Source organism: Zalophus californianus, chromosome 11 (assembly GCF_009762305.2).
Source record: "Zalophus californianus isolate mZalCal1 chromosome 11, mZalCal1.pri.v2, whole genome shotgun sequence".
NCBI classification, from domain to species: Eukaryota; Metazoa; Chordata; class Mammalia; order Carnivora; family Otariidae; genus Zalophus; species Zalophus californianus.
In genome coordinates, this window is record NC_045605.1 from 106,302,045 (window position 1) to 106,317,306 (window position 15,262).

Genomic DNA, 15,262 nt, shown 5'->3' on the forward strand with positions numbered 1-15,262 from the left:
CCATATGACTCCTCCTAGGTGTTTATCTTAGAGAAATAAAAATGTATGTTCATGTAAAAACCTGTACACAAATGTTCACAGCAGCTTTATTTGTAATAGCCCGCACTGGAGTCAACCCATTCCAAACTGTGGAATACTACTTGGTAATAAAAATCCACAATAATAAAAAGGAATGAACCTCTGATATATGCAGCAACCTGGGTGGGTCTGAAGGTATTATGTTGAATGAAAAAGCCAGCCTCCAAGGTCACATACAGTACGATTCTAATTATGTAATGATCTTAACGTGATAACAGATGAATGGTTGCTCGAGGCTGGGGGTGGGACAGAGGGTGTGACTCTGAAGGAATCATGAGGGAGTTCCTTTGGGTGACGGAATTATTGTGTATCCTGCTTGGGGTGGTAGATACACCAATCCATGTGTGTGATAACATTTAGAGAACCAGACACCAAAAAAAAAATCAGAGTGAGTGCTTGTGAAAACTGATGAAATCTGAATGAGGTCCATAGTTTTGTTGTACCAGTGTCAATTTCCTGGTTCTCACTGTTCTCTGGTTATGTAAGATGTTACCATTGGGGGAAGCTGGGCAAAGGGGACACAAAAACTTTCCATACTTTTCCTTTTTTTTTTTTTTAAAGATTTTTTAAATTTATTTGACAGAGACACAGCGAGAGAGGGAACACAAGCAGGGGGAGTGGGAGAAGGAGAAGCAGGCTTCCCGCGGAGCAGGCAGCCCAATGTGAGGCTCGATCCCAGGACCCTGGGATCATGACCTAAGCCGAAGGCAGACGCTTAATGACTGAGCCACCCAGGTGCCCCCCCCTTTTTTTAAAGAGAGGCATGGGGGTGGGGGAGGGGCAGAGGAAGAGGGAGAGAGATTCCTAAGCAGGCTCCATGCTCAGCGCAGAGCCCGATGCAGGGCTTGATCTCATGACCCTGAGATCATGACCAGAGCCAAAAAATCAAGAGTTGGACGCTTAACCGACTGAGCCACCCAGGTGCCCCTCCATACTTTTTAAGCAACATCTGTGTGAGTCTAAATTCTTTCAAAATAAAAAATGAAAATATTCTCTCCAATGTGGAGTGTGGAAGCCCAAGGCTGGCACTGAAGGGAATGCGCCTGAAGCCCACCCACAGGCTTTTTTGTACCCACTTACTGAGGGGGAGAGGCTGAAAACACAGTTGGTCTAGGGAATTCATTCATTCATTCATTCGTTCGTTCATTCTGAACACCTTCTCTATGTCAGGCTCTGTCGGGAAACAGCACTAGACCCAGCCAGCCAGGTTCCCTGGCTTAGGTTTCAACGTGGGGCCTGGGCCAGACAGCCAGGTTGAAATGTGGTCCTCCACTCACTAGCTCCACTCACTAGCTTCGTGGCTGGCAGTGAGTTACTTAACCTCCCAGAGACTACCCAAACTCTGCAGTTTAGTTGTAGTTCTCATTTGTAAAACAAGGCTACTAACAATATCCACTTCGTAGGGTGGTCGTGAGGAACACGTGAGCTGATTCAATTACAGGCTCTTTAGTGACATGTTTGGGGGGCTTGCTATGGAGACTGTGGGGGTCACAGCTTCCTTTCTAGGGGAGGCCGACAACAAATACCCAAGGGGAAACACAGATCTCCACCACCTCCACACACACACACACACAAGCAGGGTGGCCTGATGAGACTGGGTAGTCGGAGAGGCTCAGCAGCCTCAGGGATCATGGGAGGTCGCCCCAAAGAGAGGACTCAGACCAGAGAGACTAAGAAACTAAGAGATTCAGAGACACTCATAGAGACTCAGAAACCCAGAGATTCTAAGGCACCCAGAGACCAAGAGATGTCCAGAGACCCAGAGTGACCAAGAGATCCAGAGATGCATAGAGACCCAGAGACTGAGAGAGATCCAGAGAGACAAAGACAGCCAGAGAGAGACAAAAAGACCTAGAACATCAAAGAGACCCACAGACCCAGAGAGGCCAAAAGACTCAGAGATATCAGAGACCCAGAGAGATCCAGAGAGACCTGGAGAGATCCAGAGACACCAAAAAACTCTGAGACACAGAGACACCAAGAGACCCCAAAACACCCAGATACCCAGAAATGCAAAGAGATTGGGCACCTGGGTGGCTCAGTTGGTTAAGCGACTGCCTTCGGCTCAGGTCATGATCCTGGAGTCCCAGGATCGAGTCCCACATCGGGGGCTCCCTGCTCAGCAGGGAGTCTGCTTCTCCCTCTGACCCTCCTCCCCTCTCATGTACTCTCTCTCTCTCATTCTCACTCTCTCAAATAAATAAATAAATCTTTAAAAAAAAAAAGAAATGCAAAGAGATTGAGAGACAGAGAGATCAAGAGATTAAGGGACTCAGAAACCAACAGAGATGGAGGGACACAAAACAGGAGGGGCAGTTCCCAGGAATGAAAATTCACACTGGCACCCAGGGTCAAAGCCTGAGACTGGGAGCAAAGCAGAGACGGCTGCTGGGTGTCCAACCAGTGAAGAGCAGCCAGGTCAGAGGAAGGTCTTCTGAGGTCTGCGGACCTGGGCTCCAAACCTGGCCCTGTGCTCACCACCCACCTGGTCCAGCCACATTAAAATGTCAGCAGGCTGAGGCCCTGAGCCTCAGTTTCCCATCTGAAAAATGTCAGTGAGAACCACAAAACTGACCTTCCAGGGGCAGATGTGTTGGTCACGTAACTTGAGCCCCCTTATGTGGTTACTTTGAGCATAAATGATTCAACTTCTTTCTGGCCTCCATTTCTATTAAATATGTATTTTATTTTATTTTATTTTTATTTTTTATTTATTTTTAACATTTCATTTATTTATTTGACAGAGAAGACACAGCAAGAGAGGGAACACAAGCAGGGGGAATGGGAGAGGGAGAAGCAGGCTTCCCGCTGAGCAGGGAGCCCAAAGCGGGGCTCGATCCCAGGACCCTGGGATCATGACCTGAGCTGAAGGCAGAAGCTTAACAGCTGAGACACCCAGGCGCCCCTTATTTTATTTTTAAAAAAGATTTTATCTATTTATTTGAGAGAGAGCGAGAGCAAGAGATCACAGAGGGAGAGGGAGAAGCAGACTCCCCTCTCAATCTGATGGGTGTTTTGGTGTTTTGATTTTATTTCTTTTAAGTGAGTTTGAACATTTTTTCATATATTTGGAAAAGATTTTCATGTCTTTTATTTGGTGAATTTTCTGTTCAGATCTTTTTCTCATTTTTTATTTTTTTTATTTTTATTATTTTTTTAAAGATTTTATTTATTTATTCATGAGAGACAGGAAGAGAGAGAGAGAGAGAGAAGCAGAGGGAGAAGCAGGCTCCCAAGGAGCGGGGAGCCTGATGCGGGACTCGATCCCAGGACTCCAGGATCATGACCTGAGCTGAAGGCAGACGCTTAACCATCTGAGCCACCCAGGCGCCCTCATTTTTTATTTTTTTAAGATTTTATTTATTTATTTGACAGAGAGAGGCACAGAGAGAGAGGGAACACAAGTGGGGGGAGTGGGAGAGGGAGAAGCAGGCTTCCCGCAGAGCAGGGAGCCCGATGCGGGGCTTGATCCCAGGACCCTGGAACCATGACCTGAGCAAAAGGCAGACACTCAACCAACTGAGCCACCCAGGCGCCCCTAAATACATATTTTAAAAGTCACGCGTCACCACCTCACACTCATTAGGATGGCTACTATCAACAAAACACAAAATAACAAGTGTTGGCAACAATGTGGAGAAGTTAGAACCCTTGTCGGCCGATTGTGGGACTGCAAAATGGTGCCGTCGCTGTGCACGCCTCTCAAAGGAAACAATTTGATGCTTCCTCAAAATTTTTTTTTTAAAGATTTTATTTATTTATTTGAGAGACAGAGAATGAGAGAGAGCATGAGAGGGAAGAGGGTCAGAGGGAGAAGCAGACTCCCCGCCAAGCAGGGAGCCCGATGCGGGACTCGATCCCGGGACTCCAGGATCATGACCTGAGCCGAAGGCAGTCGCTTAACCAACTGAGCCACCCAGGCGTCCCCCTCAAAATATTTTTTTAAAGATTTTATTTATTTATTTATTTGAGAGAGAGAGAGAATGAGAGACAGAGAGCACGAGAGGGAAGAGGGTCAGAGGGAGAAGCAGACTCCCTGCTGAGCAGGGAGCCCGATGTGGGACTCGATCCCGGGACTCCAGGATCATGACCGGAGCTGAAGGCAGTCGCTTAACCAACTGAGCCACCCAGGCGCCCGCTTCCTCAAAATATTAAACATAGAGTTATCTCCTGATCCAGCAATTCCACTTCTCAGTGTATACCTCAAAGCAAGGTCTCGAGATATTTGTACACCTATGTTCATGGCTTACTTATTCACCAGAGCCAGGATAGGGAAATAGCCTAAGTGTCCAAGGATGGATGAATGGATAAGCAAACTGTGGTCTATACGTGGAATGGGATATTATTCAGCCTTAAAAAGGAAGGGAATCCTGACATATGCCAGGGCATGGATGAACCCTGAGGACATGCTAAGCGAAATAAGCCGGTCACAAAGAGACAACTCCTGTGTAATTCCACTTGTAGGAGGTGAATTCACACACAGAAAGCAGCTTGGTGGTTGCCCTGGACTGGGGGAGGGGAAATGGGGGGGTGACTGTTTAATAGGCATAGACACCCAGTTTTGCAAGATGAAGAGTTTCGGAGATGGGTGGTGGTGATGGTTGCACAACAATATGAATGTACTTAAATCTACCCAACGTAAAAATGGCTAAGGTAGTAAATTGTATGGTATGTGTATTTTATCACGATAAAAAAGGGGGGGAAACCCAAGTGTCACCTATTAAAAGTAGAAGGTAATGCAGATGGTGACTGTCCCATAGGACTGTAGAGAGAGTAAATGAACCAGTGAGCACAGCAAGGCTTAAGGTCTGCACCCAGCTAGAGGGGTGGGGAGGTGAGGGGGAGGGGCTTGCTGGTCTTTAGCAAAGGCCTCCTCTCCCACCTTGGAGCCACTGGCTAGGCTCCCCCTGCCACTAAAGGATCTTGGGAGGGGGATGCGGACTCTGGGAAATCTTATGCCAAGACATTCTCCTCTCTGGCTCCTAGGTTTTGAGGTTCCTGGATCTGAAACAGAGACCCAACCAGCGACCCTGTCCCACCAAGACACAATCAGTTTATCGTGCCCAGGCCTCCTTTCCGGCCTGCACCTTGGCTTCACCTTTAAGAAAGAGGTGGGGAGGGGAGCGTGTTGCCATTCCGGCCCTGGGGTCCCGCTGGCCTGCCTTTACTCCTCTTGCAGGTGGTGAAATGTTGGAGAAGCTCTTACCTTGGGGGGCCGCAGCTGGGAGGCGAATGTGGAGACCAAGTTCACTCCAGGTAGAGGTGGGTGGTGATGGCCCAAAGCCCCACCCCCTCCCCAGGAAGGGGCCTGATTGGTGGAGGGCTGCGGGGGCGGAGCAGCGCTAGGGCTTTATAAACGTAGTCCCTGGGCGCGAGGAGTCATAGCTGTAGGTAATCCCCTAGCTCAGGTGAGGCGTTTTGGAGGAGGAGGAGGGTGGGCTGCTTGTGGGAGCCTAGATGGAGGACCCCAGGTTGGCCACAGGGTGGTGGGCGGCAACTTCTGAGCCCCGTGGGTGGCGTCTCTCCCCGTAGCTTGAAAATTTTGAGGTCGCCCCACCTCAGGTACATGTCTAATAACATCTCCCCTCTGGGCCTCAGTTTCCTCTCCGTGAAGAAAGGGGTTGGTGGTCCTTCCAAATATGCCGCTTTGGTGTGGAGTGAGGGGGTATTTGGGAGTTGGGGGGGGCAGAGGAGCAATTAAACTCTTTGGCTTTGGGGGTCAGGCCGGCCCCACCTTTTAAGTAGCTGTGACAAGACTTCCACGCTTCAGCTTCCGTGTTTGCAAAATGGGTATTGGCCTAGACCCACTCCCGGGATGAAGTGAAATAATGCCCTTAAAGAATTTAGCACAGCCCCAGGCACTTAGGAGGCCTTCAGTGGGCCTGTTGATGCTCTGCTTCCTCCCTGGCCAGGCCTGGGGTGCCAGGATGCGGGGGCGGGGGGGGGGCTCATCCTCCAGGAACTCTGCTGCTTTTCTGGCCTCACCCCACACATAAGCCAGTTTCTGTCTGCTCCCAGCACCGCCCCGCCCCCCACCCCAAGTCTCCACCTTCTGGAGGTCCTGTGTCAGGCCAGCCTCATCAACCCCCTCGATTTGGGGGGGGCGAGGGGGTAGGTCCTAAATCCTGAGGCTGCTTTCTCTACAGGCCGTCCCCCCCCCCCCTCCCGCTGTGAGATGAGTGACACTCAAGACTTGGCCACTGTTCCCGTGGTTGCCACCCAGGTGAAGCTGGGGGGCTGGAGCCGTCAAGGTGGGGGGAGTGGGTCTGTCCATCAGCGCCGGCACCAGGAGCTCCAGGCCTTTCTCAGCCTGCTGGGTGAGTTCACTTGGGGGCTGGCATTGAAGCCCCTGCGTGAAGTCGACGGGAGAGGTGGGGTCTCACCTGCCCAGCCGTGTACGCCTCTCAAACCTCTGTCCTTTCCCTTCTCAGGTGACCCCAGTTTGGCAAGGGGAAGGGAGGGGTCCTGGCAGAATGTGGGATCGGTGGAGGCTTGGGCTTTGGAACTCTGATGCCACTCTTGTCTTGTGGGGGCTGGTGGTAACCCCAGTCCACCATCTCCTCTATACTGCAGAGCACAGTTTCCTCCAGGAATTCCTTTCCAAAGATCCCTGTTTCCAGATTTCGGATAAGGTGAGGTGACACGGGGAGTAGAGGCCGGGAGTCACTTGGGGCAGTCTGAATTCGTGGGGCTTGAAGGCTATTTCACTGGGCCTCCCGGTCTGGTGGAGGGAGCACCTCCCTTTTAAATCTTTGCGCCCTGCCCCCCCGCCCCGCCCCGCCCCGCCCCAGGCAATTCTCCTGGGTTTTCTGATTCACACCCCCGCTTCCTTGGGAGCGAGTGGGCCTGGTGCAATTGCCTCTCCCCCGTGCCTCACTGTAATTCTCCCCCTTTCTGTATTTGCAGTATCTTCTGGCCATGGTGCTGGTCTACTTCCGGCGTGCCAACCTGAAGCTCAGCGAGTACACCCACAGCAACTTGTTTCTGGCTCTGTGAGTGGCCAGGGCAGGTGGTAGAGACGCTAGCTGGGAGTTGTGGAATGGGGCAGGCCAGATGCTTATGGCCTCTGCTCTCTGCCCCCCGCCTCCACGGCCAGGTTTCTCGCCAATGACATGGAGGAGGATGTAGAGGACCCCAAATGTGTGATTTTTCTGTGGGCCCTGGGAAAAGATTGGCATCTCCGGGTGTCAGACTTCCTGCATCAAAGGGATAATCTGTGGGCCCGGATGGGCTTCCGGGCCATGGTGAGCCGCGAGTGCTGTGAGGAGGTGAGGCCCCACCATCATCCTGGGGTGGGGGGCACAAGGCTGGACCTCCCGCCCCCATTTACTATGCACTCTACTCACGCCAGGTCATGGCCAAGGAGCGGTCCCACTGGGCCTGGACTCGAGAGCGGCGCCCCCAGCATGGTGGGGCTCAGAGGGGTCCAAAGGCCCGGGTCCCCCTCCCCGGGCCCCCCAGCCTCTCGCCACCTCACTGTTCCCTCTGTGGCTGGCCCCCTTCCCACAGCCACTGCCACCACCAGCCCCGCCCCTTGCCTGTCTTAACCAAGTGCCCTTCCCCAACCCCTGACTGGCATTGCCCTCCCCTCCAAGCTTGTCTCTCAGTGGCTGAAGACTCCTTGGTGGGGGGCTTCCTTATCATCCCGCCCCCTCAACTGCAACTGGAGCCAGGCACCTACAGTCTCCACAGTGAGTTGAGGACAGCAGCTGGGGCTGGGCTTGGGAGGCTAGGAGGCAGGTGTGGGGCCTGACAGAATGAGAAGGAGGGGCACAGGACCTGGGGTCCAGCAGGCCTGGGTACCTGTCCCAGCTCTGCCACCTCCTAGCTGTGTGCACTTGGTAAGATTCCTCTCTGAGCCTCTCTTTGTTCTTTATCCCCAGTCTTCCCGAAGCCCCCACCATGCTCTGGGCACTGACACTTGCAGGGTGAAGAGTAGCCCACCTGCTCACCTGCTGACCCAAGCCCCACTGGCTGCGCCCCCCCCGCCCCCGGCCTTCTGCATTATTGCCATCAGGCTGGCAGAGCTGCCCAGGCCCCCTGTCACCTCCTCCCAAATGTACCCACTCTGACCCTGGCCCCTCTAATAAACTCGTGTCTATAGGACACCGACTATGCTTAGGCCCTGGCCTGGCTCCTTGACCCAGGGTAGGGTTAGGGAGGGAATGGGAGGAGAGGGGGGTCTGCCAAGTTAGGTACCAGTGATGGAGACTCATGAGCACAGGCTCTGTAATAACAATTCCCCTTTCCAATGATGACCAGTCATCCCGAGCCTCAGTTTCCCCTCTATGACTTCACTTATGAATGATGAAATCTACATAGTGTCGATGAGGTTGAATGAGAAGAGGTATTTTTTTTTTTTTAAAGATTTTATTCAAAGACAGCACGAGCAGGGGGAGCAGCAGAGGGAGAGGGAGAACCAGACTCCCCGTAGAGCAAGGAGCCCGAGGTGGGACTCAATCCCAGGACCCTGGGATCATGACCTCAGCTGAAGGCAGATGCTTAACCAACTGAGCCACTCAGGCACCCCTGTTCTGAGGTTTGAGTGCGTTAATCCTAGATGTGTTTAGAACTTTCTCAAGAATGGAGCTCAGATGCAAGCCCTGGGTGTTACCAGTAGAGGGAATGGCTGGCTGGGGAAAGTCTGGAGGGGAGGGTGTGTTTGGGAAGTGGCTGGAACTGAAGCTGGTGAAGTCCATGGAGGGGGGGGGTGGTGTCCGACAAGTGGATCTGCACACCATTCCCCTGCACACTCTCTGAATGGCTCCCAGGAAGCATGGAAGTGAGAAAGCCGGGAGATTGAGGGCATTGGAAGCCAAGACAAGGGCTACAAAGTACTTTTAATTTGTTTTTCAAAGAGATAATATATTCACATGTATGTTTTAAATTTTGAACCAAGGGTCACCTCCTACCCCCAGTTCCCCTCCCTGGAAGCAATAAAACTAATAGCTTATGTCCTTCCAGAGAAAGAATATAAGCATACACAGCCAAATGTGGTGTGATTAAAAAAAAAAAATGTATGGATTTGGTCTTTGTCCCCGTTCCTGGCACAGAGTTACTAAAACCCTTACAATGTTCTGAGTCACAGGAGTGAATTTTGTTATTCACAATGAGCCCCTTTGAGCCACACCTGAGTTCAGGCTAATGAAGTGACTCAGGGTGGAGCCCCTACTTACCCCAGAAAGACCAATCAAGAGCAGAAACTTTCAGCTTCCCCACCACCTCCAGGGAGGAGAGGAGGTCTGGAAATTGGAGCCGTTCTGGATTGGGGGACACAGGTGCTGGGAGGGTGGGCTGCCTAGAGAGGGCACAGAAGCTCTGCACCCCTCCCAGCCCGTCCTTGCCCTAGGCACATCTTTTATTTGGCTGCTTCAGTGTTGTATCTTTTAAAATAAAACTCATAAGTAAAGTACTTTCCCAAGTTCTGTGAGTCATTCTACTAAAGGAGCAAACCTGAGGAAGGGGTTTTGGGCACCCCAGGTCTGAAGATGGTTCCTTAGCCATATATTCCTTTAGACGGCTGTATGGTATTCCTCTTCGTAGATGTACCAAAATGTAGCTTGTTCCTTATCCATTGACATTTAAATTGCTTCCAGAGTTCTGCTATTCCAAACAGTCCTACAGAGAGTCACCAAGACTTTGTAAGGACATCATTATTCAAATGTGAAAAGATATCTGTAGTAGGAATTCCTAGAAGAATTGCCCCAAGGCCACATCCAAATAGTCATTTTTACAATTTTTGCCAAATGTCCCTCTATAGAGGTCATGCCCATACTGAGCCCCACGTCCAGCAGTATATATGAAGGCTGTTTTCCAGAACAATCATCTATCAGTGACATACCAGAATTTTTATCTTTGCCAAACTGCTAAGTGGAAAATGGTCTCTTGGTGAAGTTCTAATTTTCATGTTTTCTTCTTTAGAGTGAGTTCAAGTTCATACAATTAAGAGCTGTTTGTCTTCTTTTCTGTGAACAACCCTATTTGCCTGTTTTCCCCATTTTTGGTTTCTGACTGACATATAAGGGTTTGCGAGAAAAATAGCCCTTCAAGATGTCAATTGTATTTTCTTCAGTTTCTTGCTGACTTTGCTGGGCAGATTTTTTAATGTAGGAAAATAAGCTTTTTTTGTGGCTTCTGGGTTTTGTGTCATAGTTAAAAAGACCTTTTCCACACTGAGATGACTAAAGAATCTTCTCCCTTAGCTCTTGGCTACATTTTTATTTTCATTTTTTACATTCAAATCTTGAGTTCATCTGGAACTTATCATCTGCAAAATTCCTTCCCATTTTTCCTAATGCCTTTTATTTAAAAACTCATCTTTTCTCAACAGATTTGAAATGCTATATTAAATACTAAAATTCCTATGTGCATTTGGATCTACTTCTAGATTTTTCTTTTTCCTTTTTCTTTTTTTTTTACGTAAGCTCCACTCCTAGCATGAAGCCCAATGTGGGGCTTGAACTCACGACTCTAAGATCAAGACCTGAGTTGAGATCAAGAGACGGACGCTTAACTGACTGAGCCACCTAGGTGCCCCCACTTCTAGATTTTTCTAACTTCCAATGATCTATATGTGTCAGTACCCCTCTTTAATTATTACATCTAATTATGGATTTATTATGTTTTAATATCTGGTAGAGTTAGTCTCCACTGATTTCCCTTTGTTTTCAGAAGTTTCCTGGCTACTCTTGCTTGTTTAACTTTCCATATGGACCTCAAATCAGCTTTTCTAGCCTCCCCTGATCAGTTAGAATATTAACTGTGATACATCTATAGATTGCTTTAAGTTGAACTGACATCTTTATAAAGTATCTTTGTATCCAGAGTAAAGTGCCTGTCTCCTGATCTCTGCATCTTTCACGTGGCACCAGTGGCCAGTGACTCCCAAATTTGTACCTCTATGTTCCCTCCTTGGGCCCCTCTGCTTGGAGGAAATGTTCCCAAAGGTCTTGCACTGTCCCCCTGGCTTGGTGAGTCCCCTCTGCCTCTTTAATCCACTCAGGTTGTCAAGCCAGATCAAGGGTTTAGAGTTGCCTTTGATCCCCTACTGTGTTCCAAGAGCCATCTCCAACCCTAATTAAGCCCTGTTCGTGTTGTTGGGCTTTTTTTAAGATTGATTTTTTTAAATAATCTCTATACCCCACACAGGGCTTGAACTTACAACCCCAAGATCAAGAGTCACATGCTCTACCAACTGAGCCAGCCAGGCGCTCCAAATCCTATTTGTTTTTAACAGGTTTATTGAGGTCTGGTTGACATTCAATAAACCACACACATTGAAAATATACATTTTGTTTTGACATGTATACACCCATGAAACCATTACCATAATCAAGATAATGAACATGTCCATCCCCCAAAAGTTTCTTCAAGCCCCTTGGTAATCCTTCCCTCCACGCTTTCCCACCTGCCAGCCCCCCCAACCTCACCCCTAGGTAACCACTGATCTGCTTTCTATCACTAAATTGGCATCCTTTTTCTAGACTTTTCAAATAAGTGGAATTATATAATATGAATTCTTGTCTGGCTTCTTACATTTGTTATAAGTATTCTGAGATTCATCTATTGTTCCTTTTTATTGCTGGATAATATTCTATTATATATGTAAACCATTGTTTGTTTATCCATCCACAATGCACGGACGAAGATTTGATTGGTTCTAGTTTGGGCTGCTATGACTAAAATTGCTATGAATAGCTTTCAGCTCTCTGCTCTGAGGAGGCCCTGGTGCAACTTCTTTGCTAGTCCCGAATCTGGCATCACCTGGCTCTAGCCATCTCCACCCTGCTGCCTAAGTTTGACCCCAAGGAAATAAAAATTGTATACCGGAGGTGCAGGGGTGGGGAGGTCAGTGCCACATCAGCCCTGGCCCCCAAGACTGGCCCCTGGGGTCTGTCTCCCCAGAAGACTGGAGATGACATTGCCAAAAGCAACTGGTGATTACAAGGGACTGAGGATGACAGTGAACAGACAGAACCCGATCGGGGTGGTACCTTCTTTTTTGGGGGGCATAAAATAAATTTTATTTAATTTAGTGAGATACATATAACTCATCAGGCTATGATATTCCTTTGTTCATTGGCTGGGGTGGTACCTTCTGCCTCTGCCCTGATCATCAAAACCCTCAAGGAACCACCAAGAGACAGAGCAGAAAAACATTAAGCACAGTGGAAACATCGCTTTTGGTAAGATTGTCAACACTGCCGGACAGATACCCCACCAATCTTTAACTAGAGCGCTTGGGAACCATTAAAGAGATCATGGGGATTGCCAGTCTGTGGGCTGTGGGGTTGACGGCTGCCTTCCTTGTGGCACCATAAATGACATCAGCAGTGGTGCAGTGGAATGCCCAGCTACAAAGGAAATTTCAAGAAAGGATCATTCGACGACCAAAAAAAAAGCTATGAACACAAGTCTTTGCGTGGACATATACTTTTATTTCTCTTGGGTAAATGCTTAGGAGTCGAATAATGGGTCCTATATGATAGGTTTATGTTTAATATGTAGGTATAAGTTTTTTCTTTTTTTAAGATAGACTTTTTTTTTAAGATTTTATTTATTTATTTGAAACAGAGACAGTGAGCAAGAGAGAGCATGAGCAGGGGGAGGGGGAAAAGCAAGACTTCCCCACTGAGCAGGGAGTCCTACATGGGGCTCGATCCCAGGTCCCTGGGATCATGGACCAAGCCAGAGGCAGTCACTTAACCGACTAAGCCACCCAGGCACCCCAAGATAGACTATTTTTTTAGAGCAGTTTTAGGTTTACAGAAAAATGACTGAGAAAATACAGAGAATTCGCATATACCCCCTCTTCGTCACATTGTTTCTCCTCGTATTAGTATCTTCCAAGAGTGTGGTATATTTGTTGCAGCTGATGAGCCAATATGGATACATTAGTATTATTAACTAGAGTCCATAGTTTACATTAGGATTTACTCTTAATGTTGTATGTTCTATGGGTTTGACAAATGCATAATATCATGTATCTACCATTATAATATCATACACAAATTTCACTGCCCTAGAAATGTCCTGTGTTCCATCTATTCGTCCCTCCCCTCCTCCCGCAAACCCCTGGCAACCACTGATCTTTTTTTTACTATCTCTAGTTTTGCCTTTTACAGAATGTCATATAGTTGGAATTGTATACTATATAGCTTTTTTCTGGCTTATTCTACTGAGCAATAGGTATTTGGGATTCCACCACCTTTCTGTAGCTTGATAGGTCACTTTTATTTATTGCTAAATATATGTTTAAGAAACTGACAAACTGTTTTCCAAAGTAGTGATGGCATTCTGAATTCCCACCAGCAGCGTTTGAGAGTTTCAGCCCTCCACATCCTTGCCAACATGGACAGTCTTTTTCATTTTAGCTATTTTAGTAAATGTGTAGTGATGGTCCTTTGGGTTGTTTTAATTTGCGTTTTCCCAGTGGATGATGAATGTGTTGAGCATTTTTTCATGTCTTATTGGCCATTTATATATCTTCTTGGGTGAGGTGTCTGTTCAAATCTTTCACCCATTTTTACTGGATTATTTTTTAAGTTGTTAAAATTCTTCATATATTCTAAATACACATCCCTCATCAGATATAATTTTTGCTAACTTCCTCCTAGTCTGTGGCTTGTCTTTTCATTTCCATAACAGTGCCTTTCAAAGAACAAAAGTGTTCTATTTTTATGAAGTTCAATTTAATTTTTTCTTTTATTGCTTGTGTTTTTCTGTGTGTGTCATGTTTAAGAAGTCTTTGCCAAACCCAAGATCATTAAGATCTGTCCTGTGCTTTCTTCTGGAAGTTTTATAGTTTTAGAGTTTATATTTAGGTGTCTCACCCAGTCTCAGATGTTGATATGATGTATCCGAAATAGTTATCAGATCAATCTACTTCTCTCTCCCACCTACCATTTCCCTTGTTTGAGCCACCACTCTCCCTGGTCTTTTATCTGCATCCCCTGCTTCCTCTCTTGCCCCCTCCAACCCACTCCCTTGCAGCCTCCTTCATTTGTACAAATCTGAGCAGTCTTGTACCCCAAGTAGAATAAAATGGAAACTCCCATGGGTCACCTAGTCCTGCCATAATTCTCTCTCTCTCTGCTCAAGCAACACTATGCATATTTCAGTTCCTCCACTGTGCCAATGCAGTTCCCCGACCTGGCATTTCCCCTACCGCCTCATGCCTCCCCGTGTCTGATTTATGCCTACTCTAACCCCTGGACTAGACAGGGCTTAGCACCAATTCTTCCCAATTAATTATGGGCGTCATAATTAAAGCGACGCGCACCTCCTTCAGAGGGGGTGAAGCCATGGGTCTTCGCCATCTTATGCTGAGGCCAGCACAGTGCTCTGCACATACAGGAGGTGGTCAGTGCCCATTTGGTGAACAATCGAAAGCACTGGGTAGGAGTGATAGGTTTGTGAAGATGATTCTGGGAACTGTGGGACACGTAGGTTGAGCCACATACTTTTCCGGAGCCTCTTTCTTCTTCCAGGCCCTTATTCCTGGTGACCGAGGTACACGGAACATGTTCTCCCAGTCTCTGGACCTTTGCACAAGCTGGTTGTTTTCTGCCGGGACACCCTCTCCAGCGATTCATTGCCTAGTTAACTTCTACTTGTCCATCAGGACTCAACTTCCTAATCACCAAAACCAAGGGACCAGGAGAGCCTGCTTCCCCAGCAGGGGCTGGTGAGTCTTAGTCATGGGTCTCTGGTGTGCAGAGCCTTTGGCAGAAGGGTTTAGTCAAGATTCGACACATAAATGCTGAATGGTGAAGAGCAAGAGCCCAGGCGTGGGTTCCAGCCCCTGGTGAGTGGGCTCGGCAAGTCACATCCTTAAGCCTCAGTTTTCCTCACCTGTAAAGTGAGATTGAATGAGGTCAGGTTAAATCAGGGGCTCCCACCCTTCTTGGCGTCGTGGGTCCTAAAATCCTAGGAAAGCTATGCACTGTTTCCCCAACAAAATGCCCGTGTATACATCCTAGGCGACCTGCAGCAGCTGCTGGGCCCGGGCCCCCCGGGGTCAGGGAAAAGCCCCGAGCTGGGGGAACGCCGCTGTCCTCCACCCTTGGGCTTCTGGGCTCCCTTGACTTCTTCCAGCGCAGCTCGGGAGGCTGGAGGCAGGATCCGTCGTACTGCAGCCTCTGCCGCCCCCTCCTGGGTCAGGCGGCACAAGGGCGCTCCCAGG

At 48.4% G+C, this 15,262-nt stretch overlaps 1 protein-coding gene across 1 annotated transcript; it reads left to right on the forward strand.

The window, feature by feature from the left end:
- The first annotated feature begins 6,253 nt into the window (after window positions 1-6,253).
- On the forward strand, window positions 6,254-8,150 carry SPDYC (speedy/RINGO cell cycle regulator family member C). Its single transcript, XM_035723145.1, has 7 exons — window positions 6,254-6,395; window positions 6,652-6,710; window positions 6,985-7,070; window positions 7,175-7,346; window positions 7,430-7,769; window positions 7,907-7,919; window positions 8,006-8,150. The coding sequence occupies exons 1-7, from the start codon at window positions 6,254-6,256 to the stop codon at window positions 8,148-8,150; spliced, it is 957 nt and encodes a 318-aa protein (XP_035579038.1).
- The last annotated feature ends 7,112 nt before the right edge of the window (window positions 8,151-15,262 follow it).

What these genes read in the sequence shown, in the direction of transcription:
- SPDYC (XM_035723145.1), top strand. Translation starts at nt 6,254, where the DNA reads ATGAGTGACACTCAAGACTTGGCCACTGTTCCCGTGGTTGCCACCCAG. An exon ending in GTTTCCAGATTTCGGATAAG is followed by an intron (nt 6,711 to 6,984) that starts GTGAGGTGACAC and finishes CTGTATTTGCAG; the next exon opens with TATCTTCTGGCCATGGTGCT. An exon ending in GCCGCGAGTGCTGTGAGGAG is followed by an intron (nt 7,347 to 7,429) that starts GTGAGGCCCCAC and finishes TACTCACGCCAG; the next exon opens with GTCATGGCCAAGGAGCGGTC.